The sequence below is a fragment of the Sebastes fasciatus genome, chromosome 15 (assembly GCF_043250625.1).
Source record: "Sebastes fasciatus isolate fSebFas1 chromosome 15, fSebFas1.pri, whole genome shotgun sequence".
In the NCBI taxonomy this organism is placed as follows: Eukaryota; Metazoa; Chordata; class Actinopteri; order Perciformes; family Sebastidae; genus Sebastes; species Sebastes fasciatus.
Window position 1 is genome coordinate 3,268,701 of NC_133809.1, and position 26,937 is coordinate 3,295,637.

Below are 26,937 nucleotides of genomic sequence, written 5' to 3' on the forward strand. Positions count from 1 at the left end.
GTTGACAACAGGTGTAGTTCGGTAAGAAAATAGTTCCTACATGAAACCGCTCACATGTGAGCTCCTTTTTGGACCGCAGAAACTTTCCCGGGAACTAGGAACCTTTTTGAGGAACTCATGCGTTTGGACCGCAGGGACCACTGGGTCGGGGGGTAGTACTTTCTGAAAGTACAGGACCTTTCGGGGGGGGGGTTTGCAGGGATGACCGTCGCTGATTGGTGAAACACACACACAGCACCGCTGCTTCAACGTCTTCAACTCTTGTACCGCTTCATTCATAAAACAAGGAACTACTCTAGTTATCAATTTAGGACCATTTTAGGACGATGGGAGAACATTTTAAGTGAGGTTCTGCTGTCGGCTTCCCGACTCATTTAAAAATGAACAGAGGAAAAAGAGAGAGAGAACACAAGCGAGCGAGCGGTAGGAGAGACAGACAGCGTGGCGGTGCTCAGAATGAGAGAAAAAAAAAAGGTTATTTACTGATTGTTTGACGCCAGTTACTTTCTAAAGCACAAATAAATATCTATCAAACTCTCGACAGATGATTTACTGTGGAGACAGATTCTCTTAGTTTCATTTTCCTCCTCTGCAATTCATTACATCCAACGTGCATCAGTAAATATATACAGCTGTTACCGCTGTGACCAGCAACTCTCTGTCCCATGTCATGTTTTCTCATACGTAATTTGTCTAAACTTCTCAAGTCTTCTCAGTCGGCTGAAGGAACCTTTTAGTTCCTTGAAAAGCAGTTCCAGGGACTAAAATGACCAAGAACTTCTTGGTGGAAACCGGTCTCTACTTACTGCTCCCACGGTGATACGCTAAAGTATTGCAGGTCAAGTACTATTATCAACTCCATCATCTGGACAAAAGAGAAGAAATGATCGTGTACACAGTCTGAAGCTCAATACTAGAACATTTTATGAACATCCTGATGAAACAGGGATCCTCGTCAAATCAAAATGTTGCCTGTCGGTTCATTAAATGCTGCGAGCTTCACACAGTGAGCTGGATCCGTTCTGCACACCTCCCTATTTAATCACGGCAGAAAACTCCTAAAGAGCTTTTTAATCTCAACGGGCTTTTCTGGCTACACAAAGGTTAAACTGAGCATGAAATAGAAGCTGTGTTTATCTAATACTGCTCTCTAATACAGTATAAATAAATGAGTTTGGGTTTATTATCATCTCTGGGCACGAAGCCTGCGTTAAATGTTTACAGATCTGGACATTTGGAGAAGCTTCAGTCGTATTAAGAGTGCAAGCTGATAACTGTGGATCCGTCGTCTGAGACAAGGAGCAACTAATCCCATAAATGATCTCACTGCCAGCTTCTCCAAAAACATGCAACTCACTTTGTTTTCACTGCAGTCAGTCTGGGTTTGTTTCTGTTTCTTTAGCAGTCAGTTGTCTTCTTCTACTGGTGAAAGGTTACTGGTTCAAATCCCCTCACTGCCGAGGAAAATAAAAGAGGTTAAACTTTCCCTGTCAAATATTAAATCTCATTATTGGGATTGAGCACCTGGGCTTTGTGCTGATCGTGCGTATCCTCTCTCTGAATTGGAGAAGGCGCTATATAACGGACCGCGGTGTACTGGCAGAGTTTCCGGGCCATGAGGTTGGCAGTCATGCAGCAGGCAGAGGGAACCGGCCGGTGACTGAAGCTGAAATGAGTTTGGCGAGCGGAGAGGGCTTTGAAAGGTAAAACAAAGTAAGCTACCGTGAAATAAATATGAAGAGGGTGAGTTACAGAACAAAATTAGATACGGGTGATAAAGGTAATCCATCTACATTCCTCATATTTAAATCCGTTCTCACTCTCAACTCCTCAAATACGACCACTTACGTGAAGATGAATTCATTATAAGACATAAACTTTAGGAAATCTGCATTTTCTACTAGTTTTTCTGACATTGTTGTGGCGATCTCGGCGCTCCATCTTGAGGGATGTCTCAGTTCATAAAATGCATCTCGAGGAGAGAGGAGGCTTGCCAGAGGAGCGATGAGTGAGGATGCACAGGTGTATCCTTTGCGGAAATCTTTTCGGCACCCGTGATGTATACAAGAGAGGTATAGACAAACGTCATATTTAAATGATGCTGCTTTAAAATGACGGCTCCGAAACACAGATGTCTCAACTCCTCTCTCTTCACCTGCATCTCCCGTGGGTCGGACTAAGAGGCGAGGAAAGGAATCGAGGATGTACAAACTGAGGAATGAGAGGAGCCCAGTGAGTTGAACTTCTGCTGTGTCACACTGCATCATCATCAGGTTATCAATCCAGTTTAAAACACCTGGAGCAGCTGCAACACACGGACCCGTCCAATATCTTCCTGGAGAGCAAATCTCCCTCAAATCTAATTAGATGGCTCCCGGGATGTTGTCAAACTTTGAGTTGCTTAGCAACGAGGATGATGAAGCACACCTTGAGCCCTTTAAGGTCTCTGATGACTGATACTCACAGCTGAGACTTAGAGAGGAGAGGAGAGGAGAGGAGAGGAGAGGAGAGGAGAGGAGAGGAGAGGAGAGGAGAGGAGAGGAGAGGAGAGGAGAGGAGAGGAGAGGAGGAGGAGGAGATGGGGAGGAGAGGAGATGAGAGGAGAGGAGAAGAGAGGAGGAGGAGAGGAGAGGAGACGAGAGGAGAGGAGAAGAGAGAGGAGGAGGAGAGGAGAGGAGAGCAGAGGAGAGGAGAGGAGACAAGAGAGGAGAGGAGAGGAGAGGAGAGGAGAGGAAGAGGAGGATCCCCCTCATGGTCTTTTTAATCTTCATCATATTTCCTCAGATCAGGCTCCAGGTGTTCAACCTGTCCTCTCTGCCTCCCTTTCTCTTCCTCTGTCTCTTTCAATCTCACTCAGACTCGCCCACCCACTATGATGGCCTCTCTCTCTCTCTCTCTCTCTCTCTCTCTCTCACACACACACACCTGAACACACATGTCCATCTGTTAAACCTCGACACAGAAATAACTGCAAAAACAAAAATGTATAAATAAAAGCTGTTTCACATCAAGCACAGACTTTGGTCCCAATAATTCACACGTAGATTTATAAAAACTGATTTTGTGGGATCTTATGAATGATTACGGAAATATGTGTTTGACCAATGAAAGCTTTTGTTCCAACTGATCTTAGTGGCACAAAATGTTTTATTCAATTGTACTTATTTACTTCAGTCATACATTTGTTATTGTGTGTAATTTGCCGGTATGTGTCATGTGACTTGCCTTTGAGTGAAATGATTTAATTATTTATTTTTTTAAATGACCATGATTTTGAAAAATCACATTTAAGAAAGAATCAGTATCGGTATCATATTGAATTAAAAAACGTTAGTATTAGCCATCCCTAACTCCCACACCACATCTCTGCATCGCTCTGATGACAAATGTCTTTTAAACATACAGTGTGTGGAAGAGAAGCACATACGGATCTAAAACATACACACACAGGTGCACACACAGACACACACACTTGCACAAAAACACACACTTGCAGGTGGGCTGCAGCAGCTCCCACTCTGTAATTAAATTCTGTGTCTCCCACCTGTGTTACAGAAGCAGATCTGACTCGAGGTAATTACAGGGCTGCAATGGAACAGAACAACAGAGGGGGTGCACACACACACACACACACACACACACACACTTGCACACGTGAGCACACACTTACAGACACACAAACCACCTAAACCTCTTATGAGACACCACAAAAGAGGGAAAACGCACTCGTACAGATGCAGACACACACTTGTTACAAAGCTACATCATGGGGCCACGCACGCATGCACGCACGCACGCACGCACGCACACACGCACGCACGCACACACACACACACACACACGCCCAGCAGGGGGCTGACGTCATGCTGCTCTGTGTTTCCCATCAGGGTCTCAGTGTAAATCTGCTGCCTGTCATCATGTGTCTCTACGTCCCGCTGCTCGTCCTCCCCTGTGAGGTCCTGTTGCTCCTGAAAGCTTCACACTCCGTTTATCCCATCCAGAGAGAATCCACATTACATTTATACTCTCTCTCGTCTGTGCATCACGATACATAAACGTATCTGCATCTCCAGTTAACCCGGTAACTAATGTGATTGTCTCCAGTTTGGTTTTCCTGCCTGATTCAGATCTGACAGATACACACTAAGCGGATACACTAGCTTGAAGCATAAATCACCTGCACCTGTGACATAAATTGCATCATCAGAGGGTGTATGTGTAGGCTCTGTACCGCCAATTTGTTGTGACGATTTACTGCGCATGTGTGGAAAGCGTTATCCAAGTGGAGAGTATAAACAGAACTATTTGATACGTGCCCATTTTTGTACGCAAGGGGCAACTCGTTCTCACTCCCAACTCGTCAAATACCGCGCTTGGTCAGTACCCCTCGCCATCGGAGACAAACGCACGGGGTACCCCTCTTGCGTTACTTTTGGACGGACCGGGGACGGCGTGTCAATATGTGCTTGATACATGCATAGTGTCCTTTCAAAATAAACTTCCGTTTTCACAGGAAGTTAGGTTTAGGCAACACAATCTCTTCGTTAGGGTTAGAAAACGGTCGTAGTTGACGTTAACTTCACTGACTAGCGACTCACGTGATTCACAGGACTGATAATACTAAAGACTGACGTGACAAAATAAGTCAACGTTACTTTCAGTTTCAACACGGGACACAAACAGCGGTCTCCTGGTTGAAAGTTTGTCATATACTGTCGCTAAAGAGTGCCTTCGTGCGTCGGTTTCTGATGGCGAGGGGCGCTTACCAAATGGTGGTATTTGACGAGTTGGGAGTGAGAACGGTTTGTAAATGGCCGTGCTGCTTCCCAGCATTGGAGGCTTGATGGTCTGCCACTAGACACCTGATTAGACGAATGCTTTAACTCGTGGGCTGTCTGCTCCTGGCTTACAAACCGTCCAACATGGCGGCTCATTTGGAAACTTTTTTCTTGTATATTACGAAAACAGTTCACTGAAATGTGTCTCTGAAAACATTCGAGGTGCAAAATAAGCCATGCAGTTGCTGAATCTGTTTTCATTTTACAAGTTTTTGGGGAGTTTCCAGAGGCGGCAAGTCGCGTTGGACGCCCCTGACTTGCACATAGTAGCCTAGACCTCAACTTTATGCAAATGAGGAGTGGCCAACATGACGGTCCGTCTCTCGAAACACAGCACTGTGCCACCAGAATGCATTGCATGGCTTCTTGGACGGATCCTGTGGACATGTACCGTCACAGAACTACTACACGTCTGTTACTTAATGAGCGCTCAACATCTGAAATGTTCCCTGTTGAAACAGCAGTTATATGTTACCTCGAGGTCTAAAGTAAAAACACTTTTAACTTGATGTCTAGACGTCTTTTTGCCTGCAAATCACCAAATCAATGTTTACTGAGAGCACAAATTAGATCCCAAGTCTCATTGACTTTGCTGCGTGCTGTTTTCATCTCGGCTCACTCACACATCAGCATCAGATATGTTTACAGTGGTTAGACATGACTCTGAATGTGTTTGAGTCATGCACATACATGAGTGTGTGTGAGCCAGGTTGTGGGAAAGAAGAACACTTAGCGTCTGTATATGTAAATGTGTTCATGTGTCAGCTCTGAGGGTGTGGGTGTGATGGCTGTCATGGGAGTTGTCTCCACAGATGGGGGTTCAGTTATTCCTTAATGAATTCAATTACAGAGATGGGACCATACATCAAACCACCAAACTCATCTGTGGCCGCAGAGAAACAATTTGGCGCTTCCCGCTCCTCCTCTGCGTGTTTACTGAGTCACGCACCGAGCCAGAAAGCGCCCAGGATTTATGTTTGTGAACCGGGGGGACGACAGGAGCTCGGCGGCGGCGGATTCAGCTCGGCTGTGGAGCCAAGAGGCCGGACGGCTCCACAGCCGAGACTAATTTCTTCATTTTCTACGCCGTTCAGACTGATTTGGTTCAGCTCTCTCTCTCTCTCTCTCTCGCTCTCGCTCTCGCTCTCTCGCTCGCTCTCGCTCTCGCTCTCGCTCTCGCTCTCTCTCTCTCTCTCTCTCTCTCTCTCTCTCTCTCTCTCTCTCTCTCTCTCTCTCTCTCTCTCTCTCTCTCTTTCTCTCTCTCTCTCTGTGAGTTTTTTTTTTTTAGTGTCACGCGATGGCATTTTCCCAGCTACATTTCTGAGGAGATGCAAACGTTGTCTGCCGTGGCCGGGCCGGGGCCGGTTCCACATTATGGGTGTATTTTCTGTAAGTACTGCGGCGGTGGTGGTGGTGGCCTATTCTCTCGCTCTGATACAACTGCCAAGCTGACATATTGTCACACAAAATGACCAAACTGTAAGTTTCCATATGGCTCCTCTGAGCAGCCGTAAGTCACTGCTGCTTTCAGTCAAACATCTGGGCTGTTTGATTACAGTTTAACATGAAGAATACAGAGCAGGAAAAAATGACTTGGTGGATAGAAGAAGCAAATACTGCCTTGGACTCTTGACTCAAAAAACGAGGACTTGAGTCCTGACCTGGATTTGAACACAACCTCTCTCTTTTTAAAGCTCCATTAAAGGACCAGTGTGTAACATTTAGGGGATCTATTGGCAGAAAAGTAGCCCAGAACGGACAAACCAAACACCGGCTCTAGAGAGGGACAACCAAGTTTTCACGTCAGCCACCATAGTTCTCCGACACGCTTGGCAGTATCAGCTAGTTGCTATCTACAACCTCACCGCTAGATGCCACTAAATCCTTCAAACTGCTCCTTGTGTCATATTATTGTAACAGTCAGTCTTATATGTACAGCCTGGTGGTCTAAAAATGACGTTCCCATACAACAAAACTTCTTTGTCAAATTACGTTTAGAGGGAAACGTATTTTGTTTTTGACGTATCACAACTATGTTTCTATTAGAGCTGTCCTCCACCAAAGAAATTCTCAGTCCACTAACACGATTAGATTTTGTCGACTAATCGATTAGTTGATTTAATTGACAGATCTGTGGAGTTTCTCCACAAAGAATCACACTAAAGCACCACTTTAAATCTGGTGTTTACCAGAGATGTGCTCAGAAGTTTCCTGGAAATACTGTAAGTCATTCAGCATGAAAAGAGCATAAAAAACTAGAATGGCACTCGGAGAGCGCAGACCTCCGCCAAGCTGCCCGATTTATTACGATTGTCCTACACTCCACCCCTCCAAAACTGACTAATCGTCTAAAAAGATCGTAGTCGACTGAGACCAAAACGACCGATTAGTCGACTGATGGACTAAGAGGGTGTAGCCCTAGTTTCTAATCATAGTCCGTGGAAGTCCACATAGGGAGGAGGTCATTTTGGTCCACACAGGACTTTCACCAGGAGATTGCTGTTCATGTCACGCGTGAAGCCAATCCGGTCTCACAGGAAGGCGTATTAATACAAGAAAACCATTTAGATAGGATAAGGGAAAACGTCATGGTTGGGCTTAAAATAAGTAAACTAAATAAAACACGTATGGAAATAACTACGGAAGATACGTCACAAACGTCACATGACATCACAACTTCACTAACTTACAATACAAAACAGCGGTTAAAAACGATCTCGGACATCGGTCTCCTGGTTCCTGCAGCGTCGTCGTTTCCAAAGGTCTCCGTTTCTGTCCGTCCGGACTAAATCACAACCCCGGAGTTTTAAAACTAAAACAGGGTCAGTAGTGTGGACGCTAGGCAGTTATGCATGTTCAAATGAATACGTATTAGTGTGGATGTAGCCTGAGATTATGGGATGGTTACTCTGACGTTTACCTTCTAATCACACCAGATAACATGAGATGAAGCCTGAAGCAGATATTTGATACTGAGATGTAAACAAGCTGTTTAGCTAATTATCAAATAACCAATAAATAATGATGAAATAGTGATCTGATTGCGTTGCTGCACGGAGACGTCAGTAAGATCACTGTCGAACGACCAAATAAACATACGGAGAGCTTAATGACAATATCACTATTTGAAATAAGAGACTCCAGAGAAAGTGAGAGGCCACAGAGAGTTCTCGTCCACACTAAATGTTTGCCGCCGTTTTCAGATTTATTCACTCTGGAGACGATTTCAAAAAGCTCCGTTTTCAGAAGAGGAAGACTGGATTTGTGAGGACGCAGAGACGAGCAGTCAACAAGAACAAAAAACAGATCAGTATGATGAGAAAAGTTTAGCTCTGAAAGCTGATGGCTGTTCTGTCCTTCAGAGGCTCCCACTGGACCGCCGTTACAGTCTCTAAACCCCCCCCCCCACTCTTAATCTACCTGTCGGGAGCATTCATCCTGATGACGGCACAGAAAACAGCCACCGAGGGGCAACATGAATACCTCCATGTATTTATTACACAATGGATGCCGCCGCCCGCGGTGAAGGGAAGGTTAGAGAGGACTACAAAACAGAGCGCGGGGGTGAAAGAATCCCTCTAAGCTAAGGTCCCGGGAAATAATTGGGGTGAGGAAGGCAACCGGGAGGAAGGCAACCGGGAGGGAGGCGGTTGTGGTGGTGTTTGGGGAGGGATGCGGAGCGGGGCGGGGGTGAGTTTGATATGCTGATGCAGGAAAACGCAGTGCGGAGAAGGAAGAGTGGAGGAGAGGAGGGGGGGAGGAGAGGAGGAGGGCAGGATTATTAGGAAAATGGCTCTGGCAAGAAAGGAGGCAGCGTGGTCCGGGCCCTGGAACAGAAACGTGTGTGTGTGTGTGTGTGTGTGTGTGTGTTCCTGTACTTCTGTCTTTGTGAGGACCCGTTTCAGTTTTAGACCTTGAGAGGACAGACGTTTTCACAAAGCAAGGACATTTTTAGAAGTTCAGACAATTTATAAAAGTGAGGACACTTTATAGAAAGTTAAGATATTTTTAGAAAGTGAGGACATTTTCAGGCAGCCTTGTCTCACGCTTGGGCAGTGACCCTTCAGCGTCTTGATACTGAAGCATAAGGCACCTTTTAGTGTCTGTATGAGACGCACCAGGCTTTCAACTAACTCCAATGCATCGATAGTAGACGCTCAGAGCAGTGGGCCCGTCAGTGAGCGTCTGTTGGTCTAGTTTTTTGCGTTGTGTCCCGCACCGTCAGCTCTAGTCCGCCCGTGTTGGAGGTTTTTCAGCCAATCCAGCATGTTGAATCAGCGGCGGAGCCCGTCGGTGAGAGAAATCACTCTGATTGGTTGTTCAGCTTAAACGAATCGGTGCACCAGAAGAGAAACGGAAGTGAGGAAAGCAAGCCAACGAGTAAAGTCACACAGAAGGCTCTTTCTTCTCGTTGTTCATCTTCATTTCATCTGATCATTCCAACACACGGATATTTTCACAGAGACATGAACATCTGGAATGAAGTGGTGAGTGAGAGTGGCGTGAAAATGGTCGCTGCTTTGGTTCATGTACGTATCCTAACAACGGCTTGTATATCCGCCATCCTCGGTCTTCCTGTTTCCCTTTTTGAATGATGAATACAGACTACCGCCGCCTGCTGGCGTGGAGAGTTATTTCCTCTCATGCGGGCGCAGGACGTACGTGCTAACTGGCCGTCGGCTGTCGTCTTTGTGGTGTGTTTGAGTGCAACTTTTTGGCCAAGACAAAGGCGACGTGAGGCGACTCAACTGGTGGCCTTTGTCGCCGCTAGTTCTTTGATGTCGGGTTGGTGAGTCTGGGCCTTAATAGAGCGTCAAATACCGACGATTGATCAGTGCCACTTCGAGAGTTGGTACTGACGCACAAGGCACCAAGCGGCAGACGTTTTTGGTTCGTGTTTTTGGGGCGTTTTTTGGCGTTTGATGTTTTTGAAAAGTGAGGACATGACTATGAGGATCTTTTTCTTTTTTTTCAATGAACCAGGATTGTTTTGGAAACAGAGGATGTTTGTAACAGATGAAGACTTTTTGAAAAATGGGGACAATTTTGGAGAATGTGGACATTTGTGGTTAAGCCAGGACAGTTTTGAAAAGAAAACAGAAAAGTCAGGACAGTTCTGGAAAGTGAGGACATTTTTGTCTTAAGAGAGGACACAGTTTTTCTAAATGCAAGGTCAGTTTTATAAAGTGAGGACAGTTTGTTGGTCCCGACTCCTTCAGAGGTTAAAGATCTTGGTTTTGAGGTTAGGCGTGTTGTTACGATGATGAAGTGTTCGGGAGCCAGAGAATGCATTATGTTAATGACGAGTCCTCACAAGTATAGAAGTACAGACGTGTGTGAGAGAGGCGGGTTCACACAGCAAAGGTGCCTTTGATTCAAACACCAACACACACAAACACATAGAAACACACACACATCCAGCCTCCAGGGAGACGTTAGTACGGTGGCTAAACTGCTGCTGTCAGAGGGAGGAGCGGAGGGAATAATGGATGGAGGGATATTAGGAGAGAGAGGGTGATGGAAAAAGTTGGGAGTAGTAATTGATGGAGGGATTTTAAGAGGAAAAAATAGACAGTAAACAAGGTGATGATAGTAGAGGAACAAGGGACACAAAAGAAGAGAGGAGGGAAAAGTGAACGGGAGGGGGTCGAAGGACAAAATGTGCGGGGAGAAAGAGAGGAAGAGGAAAGATGGAGAAGAGAGGGACAAATGAAGGGAAAGAGTGAGAATGGAAGGAAATCTGGGAGTGAGGGAGAGAGGGACTAAAAGATGGAGGGATGCTGGGAAAAGAGGGAGGACAGTTGGGTAGATAGAGGGCAATAAAGCGAGACAAAGGTGAAGGCTAACACTCGATGTCGGGAGCGCGATATTGATTAATTGTCAACGTGGATTTTGACCAGTAAAAATAGGCTGGAGTCGTGCGAAACGTTGCATAAATAGAAGGGCTGGGACGATACACCTATCTCCCCATTCGACACTATCACGATACTTGGGTGCCGATTCGATATGTATTACGATTTTGAATCGCCGCCTGCTCCTCATTTGCATAAAGTCGAGGTCTAGGCTACTTTATGCAAATCACGGGCGTCCGACGCAACTCACAGCCTCTGGAAACTCCGGAGGAACTTTTAAACTAACCGTTGTCGATCCAAAATAAAGACAGATTTAGCGACTGCATGGCTTTTTTCTCGCATTAAAATGTTTTCAGAAACACATTTCAGTGAACTATTTTCGTGATTATAAGAAAGAAAGTTTCACAAACGAGCCGCCTTGTTGGTTTCGGTTTGAGAGCTATAGGAGCAGCAGCCCACGGAGGGAAAGCGTTCGTCCAATCAGGTGCCTTGTGTCTAGTGGCAGCCCATCAAGCGTCCAATGCTGGGAAGCGAGGCGATAAAAAACGCCCCTGTGGACACCGTAAGAGGAGGGAAAGAAGGATGGAGAGAATGAAAAAGCACCTCAGGAAAAAGAGCTGCTCGTACTCGTTTCTTTGTAGTGACGGAAACAGGAAAGAGGAGAAGAAGAGGGGGAGTTAAAGGGAAGGAGGAAGAGGAGATGCTCTTTTTAAACCTTTCCTTAGAGTCACGCTTGAAGCCAAAAAGAGAAGAAAAAACAATCTCAGCTCTAAAACCCGGCGACTGCTTAATGAAGTTGCATAAAGGAGAATTTTTGGGGAATCCTCTGGCCTGTGACGCTCTCTCTCTCTCTCTCTCTCTCTCTCTCTCTCTCTGAGGAAGGGCAGCGAGGTCACAACACTGCAACACTAAACAGCCAACTTTATTTTCCCTCCTCCTCCTCCTCCTCCTCCTCCTCCTCCTCCTCCTCCTCCCTCGGATACACTGTAAAGGTTACAGTAAAAGTTTGGTGTCGGAGGAAGATTAAGTTCCATGAGAACTTCTAAGTGTGTGTGGGGGGGCGGAGGGGGAGCTGGCAAATAGTGAAGAGCTGCGTAGGTACAGTCGGCCCTCGGGGAGGAAGAGCGTGAGGCGAGGAGGGTGGGTGGAAAACTGAGAGGGGGCCTGAGAAGCTGACCTGACAGCACAATTACACAGCATCAGAAACCATGAAATTATTTCCCGGGCCGCGTTAGGAGGAAAGTCAAACCTAAAAAAGGGAACACTAGCGGAGGTCACACGGAGTGTAATTTAATAGTTTTCTGTGTTTCAAAAGGCCCCGAGGCGTCGGCGTGTTTCAAGTCGGGTTCAGATGTTGGCGGGTATGAAGGGGACGATAATTCCCTGAGACAGCTCGAGGCTTTCCTATGACACGTTCACGCCGTCTAATAATCTGTTAATGGGACTAATTTAGCCGCACTTCTGATGAACCGGTCACGGTAAGTGAATCTTGGGATTTCTTATTTTTCTGCGTTTTAAAACAAGGTCCTGATAAACTCTGAATGTAACAAGGGACAGTGAAGAGGAGCAGCTCATCACGGCAGAGTGTGTTAACAGACCCGCCGGTCCACTGGAAGACAGATCACTTTGTTTTGTGTCGTCGAGACGTGAATATTACACGCCTGCATGAAGGTGTTTGCAGTGACGTTTATCACGTTTTGTGTAGCGACGGTAGTCTAACCAAAGAACGTATATTGCTAAGAAGAGAAAATCATTTTATTTGTTCCATTGCAACGTCAGTGCCCAGCAGCCATTTTGGACTGAAAACGGTTACCAGTAAAACGTCTGCCTACAAAGTGCCGTATAAAAGTAAAACAAAATGATTTCTATTCTATTATCATGTTGAACAATAAAAATATTATAAATATGTATACTATTATAAATATTTACTTACTTATTTATAGATTAAATGTTTCTGCCCAGCCTACAACTCCATTAAATCCTGTTGATGTCATGCTACTAGCTGCTGGCCGACAGTCGGTTGTTTGGGAACAGAGATGTTAATACATCCACCGCGGTACGGGCTGACAGCATACAGCCCATGGGCGTATTAGAAGATGTAGTTATGTAGTATATAAAGCAAAGAGTATATGAGAATGCCATTTTGAACCGAAAACACTTATTGTATTTATAATATTTTTTATTGTTCAACACAGACCATTTTGAATGAATATGACAATAGAATAGAAATAATTTTCTTTTTCTTTTTCATTTTCTCATAACCTAGGTTTTCTGGCCTGAACCTAATACTGCACATTCATACACGTGTGTAATATTCACGTCTCTGTCAAAACACGACACTGACACGCCTTCCTCTGGTGGACAGGCAGGTTATCAATAGCACCTTTAAGTAATTCTGATGACATTAAAACCCCCATGTCTGGGTGACTCCTGGAGGTAGTTTCACAATAGAAATTAACGGCAATAACTCATCACATTCCTCAGTAGATCTGCCCCCCAACACACAGACTGCACCAGTGTTCCCTGGAACTGACTCATTTTTCTGTGTACAAATACTTCAGGGCCATCAGAAGAGACTACAGTCCCATAAAAATCCCATAAATGGAGCTTTAACAACGGTCTGAAAGTCCCAAAGCATTTCCAAAGAAAGGTCGGATTGCGTCAGATGCAGAACCAATAACAGTTTTTGGTGACACTGTTTGCCCCGACAAGAAAAATCCTTGCGTGTAAAGACTCATCATCTGACGTGTCAGATTTCTTCCCACTCTGAGGAGTGACTCATCTTTCTATAGAATCTCTTCACACACACCCGGAGACACCGAATATCTCTGGAAACAACAATACCGTCAGAGAACTGTACTAGTGTGCAGGCGTTAAATGATCCAGTGACTACCAGTGAGGCGTCTCATCTGATCAAAAGCATTGTTGATGACGGTGGACGGTGTCAGGTCACGTATAGACCCGATGCTCTCGTCTGTCACGAATAGAGTTCAGGCCGAGTTCAATTCTACACGGAGATGATGAAAAGAAGAAAATAATTACGAACCGTGTGGGTGAGACAAAGAAAGCCCAAGGGATCTTTAAAAAAACACCTCAACCCAAAAGAACTAAAAGGAATCAAAGGTAAAGTTGATAGAAACAGGTGAGCGGAGATAAAAGCTCCAAGATGGTAATATTCATTTAACAAAATAGTTAAACAAGTCTGACCTTTGTCCTTCCCCTTCTCTCAACTCTCCTATTTCTATTAAAGGCATGCAATATATAAAAAATACATTAAAAAGTCGTGATCAAGTCTCGACTAAGTCAAAGTCTCAAATCATTCAAGACGAGGTCAAGTTTCAAATCAAAGTCAGTGAAGTCTTGAGTTAACGTCAGTTGAGCCACAAGTCTTCCTAAGTAAGTAATGTGCAAGTCTCATTCAAGTCTTTCAGGTCTTAATGCTGACTAATTAAACTGCCCAGACATTTAAACATTTTCCTTTACAACAGCCGAGTTCATCAGGGTTTTTGCACGATTGGTTGGCCGAGTGTTGGAGTTTCCTTAAGGCGGGAAACAGTCCTTTATGCAAATGAGCCCGTCCAGCGCGACGCGTCCGGCTCATGAAACTTGGACCAAGCTGTGAAACTAGGCGATCTAGTTCTAAAATGAAACCAGATTGTGGCAGAGACTATTTCTCCCTTAAAGTGTTTTCAGAAGTAGATTTTGGTGGATTGTTTAGACGGAATAACAGAAAGGTTACGAGCAGGCTGCCGTGTTGTTTCCTGTTTGAAACGGCGAGCAGAAAACCAGGGACCAATCAGGTGCATTCAACGTCACCGCTTCAACGGCCAGTTGAGTGGAGTAGCGCGTCCCCTAGCGTCTTCGCCAGACCTGGTGGACATGTACCGCTGGATTTAACATTATAGACATGACCACTGACTATTAGTGGAACAATATAGCCACAAATTCACAGACCATATACCCGGTTTTGACTGAGTCTTGTTTTCTTGAGGGAGCTGGAACTCCAACATTCAACACTCAAGTCCAAGTCTCAAGTCGACAGCTCTCATATTATGAACTGTACTACGCTACGATGGTTCCACATCTGAATGTTTTTTGTTTCAGCGATTCAGATACGTGTGATGTTGTGTTCTATTGATGGCCGTTTCTCTGATTGGAAAAATAGCATTCCAATACCCATACTACTGTACTATTTAATATGCCAGAAAAAGATTTAGTATGTCCCAAAACATAGTATGTCAAATGCAATATGCCAAAAATACCAGAATATCTTACTACATCCGGTTGCATTTTGCAGTCCGGCATCCTCTGCAGCAGCAGCAGATATACGAGCAAGAGGGTCAAAGTTCAAGGCCCAATATTATGATTAAGTAGTTTGTGTCCCAACTGTATGCATCCTGCATGCAACAGTACGTACTCTGTAAGAGCAGCTGCAGTACGTACTAAAAGTAAAAAAGAACCAGTATGTGATTTGGAACGTCGTAGTGTGATTGAGTGGCGGTATTCGTCGAGTTGGAAGTGATCATTTGTTGTTTAGACGGTTACACATCATTTCTTTAAACACCAAATAAAGAAACAAAGAAGCATTTTTGTTCCCATGTAGTGAAATCTTTACTGTAGCAGCAAATACACAACAATATGCAGATGTAACATCATGACTTGTAGCAGCAACACGGAGGCAGTTGAGTCAAACCAGGACGCCTCATTAAATACTGTCGTGTGGACACAGTGAAAAGGCCACAATATGTTTCACCTCCCAAACTATCATCATCATCATCATCTTCCAACACAAAAAAAAAATCATAAAAGCCTTAAATACAAAATAGATCTGTTCTCCGATGATCGGGTTCAATCGCTCATTTGGAAAATATAATATCGCAGAGAACGTATTTACATCCCGGCTTTAAAGCCTCGCTGGCCCGTGACAGGACATCGTGAGGAATATATAACATAAATCAAATGACACAATCTCATAAATTAATTCCATCCAAAAAAAAAGCAATTAAGGACAGCCCAAAACCAAATGAATAACAACCTAAAAACCAATCAAACCCTCTAATTACTAATACTAACTTCATCTGAAATTAAAATCTCACTATTTTTGGGATTGAATAACATCTCAGCAAACACTGGCACACAATCTGGGATTGTTGAAAAGAGGCAACGTCACTGTAATACTTTGATTAGTGTCGGTCCACTGATCACCTAAGGCATTCATAAATATTGATCTGAGCAGTTGTTTGAACATCGAACCACATAATGGTGATTGATCTCACGCTACCTGATTGTTAGATGCTTGTTTTTAAGTAAACCTCGTTGTTACTTTGAGACAGGAAGTACTTGAGTGTTATAAACGCAAAGTGCGAGTTAAAGGATGATGCTTTTCTTTTACACCTCTAAAAAAACAGAGTGGAAAAGTTTCGATCTGTAGAGGCGACAACGTTGTTACATTTAAAAAAATCCTCCTGATGAGTGCTTCATAGTAAACACTGATTTAGCAGGACAAAAGATATAAAGCTTAAAGGGACTATTTGTAACTTTCAGAAATGCTTCTTAACAGCGACACCTGTGGCCGTGAAATCAACAAAAGTCAGCGTCGGGCTCGTGTTGCTCGCTCTAAATATACCTGAACGAGCATCGCTCAACACAGTGAGGTGACACACGTCAGCTAAAAGCACAATATCACTCTATATTTCAGCTGCTTGGCAGTAATGTTAGCTGACCAGACCAAGGTCTCTCCATGAATCAATGCTGATCCTAGTGTTGGCTTTTCCTGCTTCAGCGCAGGCTTCAGCAGCGGGGCTCTGCAGCGTGTCTCCCCGTTCCCTCCGCCCGCAACCGGAGTGAACAAAGGAGACACCGGCACCCGGTCGGTAACGAGACGATAAAGTTTCTCGTTGCAGAGCTCCGTCACTTCACAAGACACGGGAAACCTCTGTTGGTCTGGAGGAGCTGCAGCAGTTATTTCTGTACAAACGTCGACTGTACATCCACTAGATATTCTCAGAGCTAAACTAACTCTTCTGCAGTGTGGAGTGAGCGCGCGTTCACGTCTAGAGGTGGAGAGCTGAGCGAGAACGCACGCGCTGTCTGAGTGAAGGCAAGCAGGCAGCGGAGGAGACGAGGCAGTACACGAACGCGCATATGCGAGCGTGCATGTGTCCCGACCCGGTACATTTATACGCTTAAAAAGTTACAAACAGTCCCTTTAATACCGGACTAAATTTAGTTAAAAAGTTGTGTTTTCTTCGATGTTCATGTTGCTATATAACTTTTGTTTCAGCAGCATTTAAACGACTATATTTCAGTATGAAGCAGGTTCTTTCTTCACATTCAAATATAATCATTTAAAGGAATACTTCACCATTTTTATATCAATTACTCACCCCCCGTGTTACCTTGAATATTTGAAGAAAACTAGCTGAGTCTTGATGAACTGAAGTAAACGACAGTATTAAACCTTACTTTTAAAAACATTAACAGTCTCACGTGTTTTAACACGTCATAATAACCATCATTTATAAATGGTAAACCGATAGTTAATTAAACTTGATTAATAGTTATTTTACTGTTAGAAAACAATGACATAATGTTTATTCATCATCAGTAATGCGTTCGTCTATTTTAACAGTTTATTGTTGTACACAATATTTTATATACTATATATATATAGCATATACATATGCTATATATATATATATATAAGTATTTGTTAATGTTTACAGAATTATTTATAAACCTTTAAGAACACGATGCAACTGATGATTATAATAATTGTTAAATGGTTAATAAATACTTTGTAAAACATCTATAAACATTATTTAGATAAACAGTTAATAGTTTGTTAATGGTTAATAATTGGTTTCTATTTAATGTTTATAAATGTTTTACTAACAATTTCTTAGAGATTTACAAATAATTTCATAATCACTAGCAAATACTTAATATAGTATATCAAATGTTATAATTAATAAATACTTTACTAATGTAAATAGAATGTAATTGTTATCGTCTCTTATCAGCACTATAAATAATCTATAAAATAATTATTATATATTACACAAACTAATGATAAAATGACAGAAATGATAACATTACTAATAATTGGTAAACATTATTAATTATCATGTCATTGTTAAACTAACTAACTTTAATTAACTATCAATTCACCATTTATAAACGATAGTTATTATAAAGTGTTTCTTCAGGTTTTAGTGAAGATGTATGTGTTTGGGGAGTCGTGAGCATCCGACTGGATAAATGAGACTTTTTTTAGATGATACAGCACGAGATGTGTGAGAGTTTGTTAACGGATGTTTTGATATAGTTTTAAACGCGACCTCCTTTTACTTCAATTCATCAAGATGTTTCTCTGTTTTTTAATGCTTCGTTCACGGTGGAGGTTTGAGAGAAGTTTTCTCCAAGAATTCAAGGTAACACGGGGTGAGTAATTAATATACAAATGATCATTTTAGGGGTGAAGTATTCCTTTAAATGCTGATATAACAACAGTTATATGGAACCTAGTCATCTAAATGTTTATCCCAGTTTTAACCTAAATGTCTTCTAACCTGTAAATCAACTAACCCGAGCTTACTGGTGTGTTTCCTGTTTTATATTGCAGTTTCATCCCTCCAGGCGGCCTGTGACCGGCACTCATTAATATACTTATATCCCTCATTTCCACTTCACCATCTCAGTCAGCATCCAAGCAGCGCGTCCTCCCAGTTCAGTCCAGTTGGGGATGCCAAATGGCACAAGGAGTGTGATTTTTTTATCCCCAGTGTTTGTTTTCTTGCACAAACGTCCCCATTTCCTCCTGATAGGACTTCCTCGTTCCTCTTGGCATCGCAGCTCCCATCTGTAGCTGCAGCCATTGTGTGTCCCCGGTAGTAAACATTTGACACACTTAAGGATCCAAAATTGTCCGCACAAGTTGGGGATAAAATCCCAGGATAGACCACTGCTTGAATCAATCCTCGTAATCTGCATCACTGCCATAATCTGCAGGGTGAAAGACACACAGAGGGATTAGATACATGTTTTATTATTATATATATATGGGACTTTAACACAGATGCATTATTTGTCCAACTTTTGTTTTTGAAAAACAGTTTCCTATTCCTCCGAGTACGGTAAGATACTGAATACAGTAAGATGTTGGTATCAGCACCAAAACACAAATGCTCTTTTTGTATCATTATTTTAAAAGATATCCTCTCACCAGTTTCACTCAAACTCTAAGTCAAAGTCTCAGAAAAGTAAGCGAGTAAGTAAAAAACTTTGATTTGAACGGACGCCTCCCGTGTGTCTCTGTGAGTGGAAGTGCATGTACTTGAAACAAGGTGTCGCTGGAGAAAAGTAAACTTCCACAGACTTTAAAAACCTCACAGAGAGTCCACAGAGACGCTCTGTGTGGAGCAACAACAGGTCACACCGCTTAAATGTAAAAAGTGTCACTTTGCTCTCTGCAGGAGGAACGATCCATCAACGGACCGACCGACTCCGGTTTAATCTCCGGTGTCGGCAGGCGTCCGTCCGTCCGTCCTGCTCCACTGTCCTCCACCAGCTCCAGAGGAGCAGCTCTGAGGCCGACCCTGACCTTTGACCCCTCTGTGGAGGGGGCTCGGGAGTACAAACAAAGAGTTTCCCTACAGGAATCAATTAAGAAGCTCAGGACTTCTTTTTTTATTGCGGCAGAGTCAGGGACCTTAAATTTTAACAGCCAGAGACGTGAAAGTGGAGAAACTTAATCTGAGCAAGGGCTCATTAAAACACGCCAGGAGTCTGAGCCCAAACTGAGCCGTGACCCGCAGACGCACATTCATTAAAACAGTCACTCAAACTGCTTCACAGTCCAGACACCAACGGAGTCCAACGGAGAAGTGACAGACTGCCACGATTCAAACGTGCAAATCATGAAGAAATATCACTCTCAGCAAGAGAAAAAACTCTTTAATCAAAGAATCTGAAGACAAGAATCCACATTTCTTCGACCTCCAAAATCTAATCACATACGTATGTACGGACAGATGGACGGACAACCTGAAAACATAATGCCTCTGGTCATGTCTGTCATCGGCGTGGAGGCATAAAGATGTGTAAATCAGAACAGTAGGAATCTAACTAAAACAGAAGGAGTCTGTCTGTCCGTGTGTCCTTCAACTTTCTCGTCAACCGTTCATCCCATCGACTTCACAAATGGCGGGCGTGTTACTGAGGACTCAAGGAAGTGCAGTGATGATCTACGGGACATATTTATTATGTACACACTGTGTAGTGTACTGAGAAGGGACCCCTATTAACTGTTAAACGGCATGCTGGGTACAGCTCAAATTGAGATATATGATACTTCTATGAGTGAAATAAGCGCTTTACTGTTAAAAGGGTACATGTAGCAACTCCTTTTTGGTTTGTAGAAAGTCTTTTACGATGTGTTACTGTGTAGTTTTTCTTCTGTACTGTTGGGGAATCAATCTGAGCCTACAGACCAAAATAAATCTCAATATAAGACAATAAGGGTGTGATGGGTAGAAGTCAGCCAGCAGCAGCGACACACCTCCTGATCCTGCAGCTAAAACTAAACCCTGTGTGTGTTTAGACTCACCGTTGCTGCCCATCAGATCCATGGCGCTGACACAAGCCTCCTCTTCCTCCTCCTCTTCCTCTTCACCGGCCGCATCGTCGTAGACGACCGGCCCGCTCTCCACCACCGCAGCGGGGGCTCCCACGGGCACCGGCAGGGGGTTGGAGTTGGCAATCTGGGCAAACAGGAAATATTGTTAGTGGAGAGCAGACGACGCGTGTTGTTGAGTATATTTTTTAATATTTTCCTCTGCGTGACACACGAGTTTCCCTCGGGGGAAATCTAAGCGAGATCTGATCTCATATGCCCCACTTCCTTTAAAATGATAAAAAATAATAAACAGTATGGCGGTGTGAGCTGGAGGGCAGGCGGAGGGCAGGGAGGAGATATTTCATCTGCTGCAGCGACTAAACGCAGCATCAGAGCGTGACCACAACCTTTATTATCTTACATTACATTATTATCTCTTATTGGATTCTACTTTTAGAAATGTGCATAGTCAACAGCGGACTTGGTATCAAACAAAAGGGACAGAAGTGAAGCAGAGCCTCGGGGGGGTGAAACACCCTTCAGAGTTCAGAGAAAGGCTGTGAATTAAAAATGAAGGGGTGAGCGCCGGGGCAGAAATGTAATTAGAGCGGCCCTTTTTATGCACATTGTCTTAGTTGAGCTGTCAAATGTTCACGCATGAATGTGACGACTTTCCTCCCCTTAAACTGCAGGTGATTCAAACACTTTCCAGTTGCATGCTGGGAGACAAAAATGGAGCCGTTTTTAATCAGAAAACAAGAAGGCCTGTGAACGAGAGGAAATGTTGGCAGCAGTCAGAGAAAATAAACAAGTGGTATAATAAAAGAAGTGGGCAGAGGTTGGAGAGGACAGAGAGGGGACCGGCTCTCCAGCAGTGGAAACGATGATAACATAAAGGCAAACTGTGAGGATGAATGTTCCATTACATAGTTCAGTTCATTTTCCCACAGAAAGGACGAGCAGTTCTATCGGTTTGGTTACATCGTACTCACTTAAGTAATTGCTAATATCTGGGAACATGGCGACATTGCCGAAATAGATCCAACGGGACAAGCAGATTGGTTTAGATTATCTAAATCACTTTAATTGCACGTCAAACTAAAAGTGACCTTAAAGTAATGTTGGTATTAATCCCACACGGCATAGAAGAATGACGAGGAGCCACAACTACGGTAACTACAGCAGGTCAAAGTGTGTTGGATGTTTTCAACAGGGTGCTTTCACATCAGGGACCCGGGCCCGGATCCGAGTATACTCGTTCCCAAAGTCCAGTTCGTTTGATTAGTGTGAACGCTCCGTACCGTACCCGGGCACGGTTTCGTTGATCCGTGCCAGAATCCACTTGAAGAGGTGGTCTGGAGTACGGATCATACTCGGGTACGGTTCGCATCAGGTGTGAAAGCCAACCGTACCAAACCACGGAAGTGGGCCGCTATTTAACGCGAGTAACGTTAGCAGTCAGCGAGAACTTTTGAAAGGGTAGGCTTTTTTCAACGCCGCCAGTCTCCTCCGAAATCTGTATATATAAAGCTGTGTCATATCTGCAGTATGTCTGTATCTGCGCGCAGCATGCGCCGATCTCATCCTCTGAACTGCAGGCGGTGGATGATACAGCAGGAAGACAGACAAGAGGTTCCTTAGAATATAAACAATAGTAGGCGATGGGGTTGAGTGATGTTGGTTATTTTATTTAGCTGGTTAATGGTCCGTCTGGGAAGAACGAGAGCTGCTCAGGGGGAGACAACATGTAGAGTCGGCATATTTTCACATAAAAACTCTGTGAAATAAGAGTTTATTTCGACAAACCAGAGTTGGTGATTGTTGGAGACTAACGACGACGGTTTTGGTGAGTTTTATTGAGTTTCTGTCCAGTTTGAATGAAGTGTTTTACGTTGCTCCGCCACTAGAACAGCTGATCTCAACATAAACACGTGGATGAAGACGCAAGTGTACTCGGGTACGGAACAACTTTACTAATGTGAAAGCTGAGCGGAGAGGGAGGGGGGGGGCGCAATCGTACTCGGGCACGGTACGGATCAATCGTACCTAATGTGAAAACGCCCTTAATCATTTCTCCAATCGTCTTTGATTGTAGCTTCAAAGTAAATTCGGTAGTTTCTTCTACGTTCTAACGATGTTACTATGTTCCAAATGGACCTGGTGAGTTCAATCAGTTACTGATAGTATTCCTTTAAGTCTTTAAGAACACAGTTGTTCATCTTTTGTAGTGATGATTCAACCAGAAGTGTTTCCTGTTGCTCCAAGTCTCCTAACAATGATTTAGAATGGAGGTTAACCTATTGACCGGATCTTTGCTTCAGGTCTGGTTATACGACTTTACCGGACGACTGCCAGACAATCAGAAATGACTTTCTGACGGTATAAGACGCCATATACTATGGCTCCACTGCAGTAGCACCAAATCACTTCCATTGCACTTGATGAGGACTGATTCAACACGCTGTTGTTGAAACTGAGCTTCTGTCGGACAAAGAAAATTTCCCCTTGGAAAACTCATCTGATCTGAAGAACTGGTTCAATCTGAGCCGTGTTTATTTTGCTTAGCGATGAACTGTACAGATATCAAAAGGCAAACACACGATTCCACCAGAGAGGACGGGCGTGCACGGCGTGGAGGATTTCTAATAAAATATCTAAAAACCTGTCTGCAGATTTTTCAGCTTCCAAATGAAAGAAATCTACATTTTATATGCTGAAGAAATCTTCAGTTTCTTCCACAGCGACTGAAAGGAAACCTGCATGTTATCACTCTCCTTTCAGCCGGGGCTAATTATAAAGCTGGAGGAGAAGCAGGTGGAGGGTCCGCAGTGTGACGGAGAGATATTTCTGTTCTCCTCAGCAACAGCCTGTTGGAGTCCCCGCTGAGGCCCTTTCCTTTCTGCCACCTCTCCCTCCAATTTGCCTCCTTCCTTTCCTCCCACCTTTCTTTTATTCCATGTTTCCTCCCTTTTATTCTACCCACCTCCTTCCTCACTTCATCCGTCTCTCCTTCCTTTGTTCCTGTTGCACACTGATTCTCCTTTTGGCTCAGACTCTCCCTCCTTCCTTCCTTCCCACTTTTCTGCATGTGTCTTATGCTTTTTTTCTCACCTCAGATTCAGATTTTATCCAACAATTATACAATTAAAAAAATACTAAAGCTGTCAATCGATTAAAAATATTCAATCGAGATTAATCACAAATTAATCACACTTTTTTTTATCTGTTCTAAATGAACCTTAAAGGGAGATTTGTCAGGTATTTAATCCTCTTATCAACATGGGAGTGGGCAAATATGCTGTTTTATATAAATGTATGTATATATTTATTATTGGAAATCAATTAACAACACAAAACAATGAGAGATATTGATCCAGAAACCCTCACAGGTACTGCATTTAGCATAAAACAATATGCTCCAATCATAACATGTCAAACTGCAGCCCAACAGGCAACAACAGCTGTCAGTGTGTCAGTGTGCTGACTTGACTATGAGTTGCCCCAAACTGCATGTGATTATCATAAAGTGGGCATCCTTCATGACAAGCTAGTATGACATGGTTGGTACCAATGGATTCATTAGGTTTTCTAGTTTCATATGATGCCAGTATCTTCACTCTAGCTTTAAAACTGAGCCCACTACAACCTAAAAATCCCAAGTTGCGTTAATACGTTAAAGATCAAATAAAATATCCACCACAGAAACCTTCTCATTCTCCTCAGTGGATCCCTGCTGACTTTAACCTCAGCAGGCTCCTCATCTCAGGAGCTGGACGCCTCATTAACTGCCGGTGAACACAGGCAACAATGCGAAGACATTAAAAAAAATATTAAAATGAAAAAGAAAACATAAGAGCGTAAACACGGCGCTCCAGACTAATTAGGAGGTGAGAGCTGTTAAATGGGAGAGGAGATGAAGCTGTGGAGGACGAGCACCGTGTTTCTGTGTTGCTATTGTTCATATTTATACGGAGATCATGTTGCTCTATAAACACGCCGTTAGAAACAGAGACTCTGGAGTATTTACTGTTAGCTCACCGAGCCTTTAACGAGAAAACGGCTCGTTAGGAGCGAGACGGCAACTCGAACCAACTACAGGAAACAACCGCTCAGAGGGGTTTTTATGGGATGTTGACATCTGATCGCCTGCAGTTACTCATGCATGGAACAACTGGCAGAGCCAAATTAACCGAGAGAGCGAACCGCAGTCTGGATTATTGCTCATATTCAGACATTTCTCTGAGTGTTCTAAACGGCAACAACAAGCAGAAAGTATAAATGAGAGGAAAAGTGAAAGTTAATCACGTCCCCGTCGTAAAGGATGACCTTTTTTCTTTACAGATATAAATCAGGAGTTTTGTTCTGGCTGTGATTAGCATCATTAATGGCCTCGATGGATTCATCAGCATTAAACCGACTTCTATGATGCAGAACCGAGGAAATAAAGCTGCATTTACTGCCTAAATCCACAATGCAAACATAAACAATCTATTATATAGCAATTATTAACTTAAATGTGGGTCCATTTATTCATATCGTGCACTGCACTGTCACTGACTATGTTAACATGCACACTAATATTCCACTATTATTCTGAATATGACAATATTCCTAATCTGATATGGGTCATTTAAACAACATATTCTGTTCAGATATTCTGAATGGAGCATTTTCAGATGAAGACATGTGTGATCTGCTGATGTTATTCAGGTTTTAGGAGCTTTCTTTGGACATGTATACAACACATTCACAATATGCGTCTCTATTTCTTCTGCAGTCTGTGACACGCGGCCTCTTGCCTGTTTACGTCCAGCTCTGTGCGTTGAACACAAACCAACCAGCCGACAGCTTGCAGAGATGCATGCCCAAAAGAAAATAAGGAGAAACACACTTACTGTTAAACATCATGAAAGACGTGGATTTCAACAGGTTTTTGGATACGAGCAAATATCACAATGATGACCTTTTCAAGAAGGTGTTTGAAGGAGTGAAGGAGTATGCATGGCTGCATGTAAACAGGAATATTAGTGGAGTAATCACTTTCATTATCCATGTAAACAGCTTAGTAGGAATATTGTCTTTTTCGGTATAAGGGCAAAAAACAGAATATTTTGTGCATGTAAACATCAACAATCATTTTTACTCCGTTTAATCTTAATGCCTTTATGTCTGATCTATTTGCATCGTTTTGAAAGATGCTGTACAAATAAATTTTCCTTGATTCTTAAAGGTGCTAAATTTGAAATTCAAAGCATATCTGTGATTGAGGGATTGCCTCCACATGGCTCTCAATATGGCGACAGCTGAGCCGGCAGCGTGCAGCTAACAATGCTAAGAGTGCAAACAACGGCAACAGTGCTGACAGAGCTGACAGTGTTTACCTGAGGGGGAACTGGAAGGTGGGTGTTAAGCGTGATTTATGCTCGCCTGCATCCTCGAGGGTTGCGAGTTTCCATGCGGCAGGTTTTCGGCTGTCCGTGCACATCCTAACTTTTCTAACTACGCAGATGCGCGGAGAAAATGGAGAACTTTGAGGCGCTTTGAGAATGTCGGTTTGCGGCGAGGCGTGGCCCGACAGCTTCTCTGAGAACTTCAAATAGACTCGGCCATCACTTGCCGAGACTATTGCTTGCATAAGCAGACTATAGCTGCAACGCCAGAGCGACCGTCTGCAGTTCAAAGCCCCCTCTCCCGTGACCTCATCACCCCCGTTCACATTTCTAAGCCTCTCTGAAAATCTCACACCGTCTCACACTGCGCCGTCTGCTCCCTCCAGTTTCAGCCCAAATGTGCTTCAAGGGAGTAGAAGAAGAGAACAGCTGGGCAACTTTCAACTGGCAGAAATCAACTCGTTACTGCGTCTCTGTTGAGTAAAGTGGTCGTTTCCTCCCCTCGGCTTGTTTGAAAAATGTACGGACTAATTGCTGGGTCAGTGAAGAGGGTGAAGGAAATGAGTTTGTTGTTAAGCGCCCAACAGAACGAGTCTGGCAAAGCGACACCCGAAAGCACAAACATCTCTTTTCAATCCGGCCCCGTCGCTGCAACATTACATAACAGGAGCCGCGAGCGAGGAGCAGCTTCAGCCAATGGCGACGGCCGTTCGCTTCCAGTTCCCAGGGGAAGGTGAGGGGGGTTGCTAAGTAACAAGCCTTGTTGACCCGGCCCCTCGTGGCACTGTTTTCTTCCTGGTTGACAGAGCCTGAGCTCCCCCGAGCTCCTCCATTCAGAGCTGCCAACAGCACATGATGGAGGGGGAGACAAAGGAGGAGGAGGGATGGAGGGATGGGAAGGAATGTGGAGAAGGAGAGGAAATATAAAAAGGAGAGTGACGGGAAAGAGGAGAGCAGCAGAGAGAAGCATTAACGGGAAGAGATGAGGAGGACACGAGGGAATGAAGCATAAAAGAGAGAACAGCAGCAGGAGAGGGATGGAGGAGTACCGTGGGAGAAAGAGAGAAACAGTAACGGCAGAGGAGGAACTCGTGTAGGAAGTATTTTTAAGTGTGACGTCCTGAACTTCCTCAGCTGACGCAGCGTTCCAGATGAGATGACACGGAGGTCGACATTTTCCCATTTTCTTCCCACCTCTGGGCGCTCCAGGTGCCCGATGCCAAACGTAAACAAAAGACATG

General features: G+C 43.8%; 1 protein-coding gene across 2 annotated transcripts in view; it reads right to left on the reverse strand.

Annotated features, from left to right (window-relative positions):
- Window positions 1-17,409: 17,409 nt before the first annotated feature.
- brf1a (BRF1 general transcription factor IIIB subunit a) overlaps window positions 17,410-26,937 on the reverse strand; it is a 143,517-nt gene continuing 133,989 nt past the window's right edge. Inside the window, exons 18-19 of one of the 2 annotated variants that reach the window (XM_074661016.1) lie at window positions 20,298-20,451; window positions 17,410-18,694 (exon numbers count right to left, since the gene is read on the reverse strand). In XM_074661016.1, the coding sequence (XP_074517117.1) occupies window positions 18,663-18,694; window positions 20,298-20,451 (186 nt within the window). In that variant the 3' untranslated portion in view covers window positions 17,410-18,662. The remainder of the gene's footprint in view (window positions 18,695-20,297; window positions 20,452-26,937) is intronic. The other variant, XM_074661017.1, reaches the window with a different exon arrangement.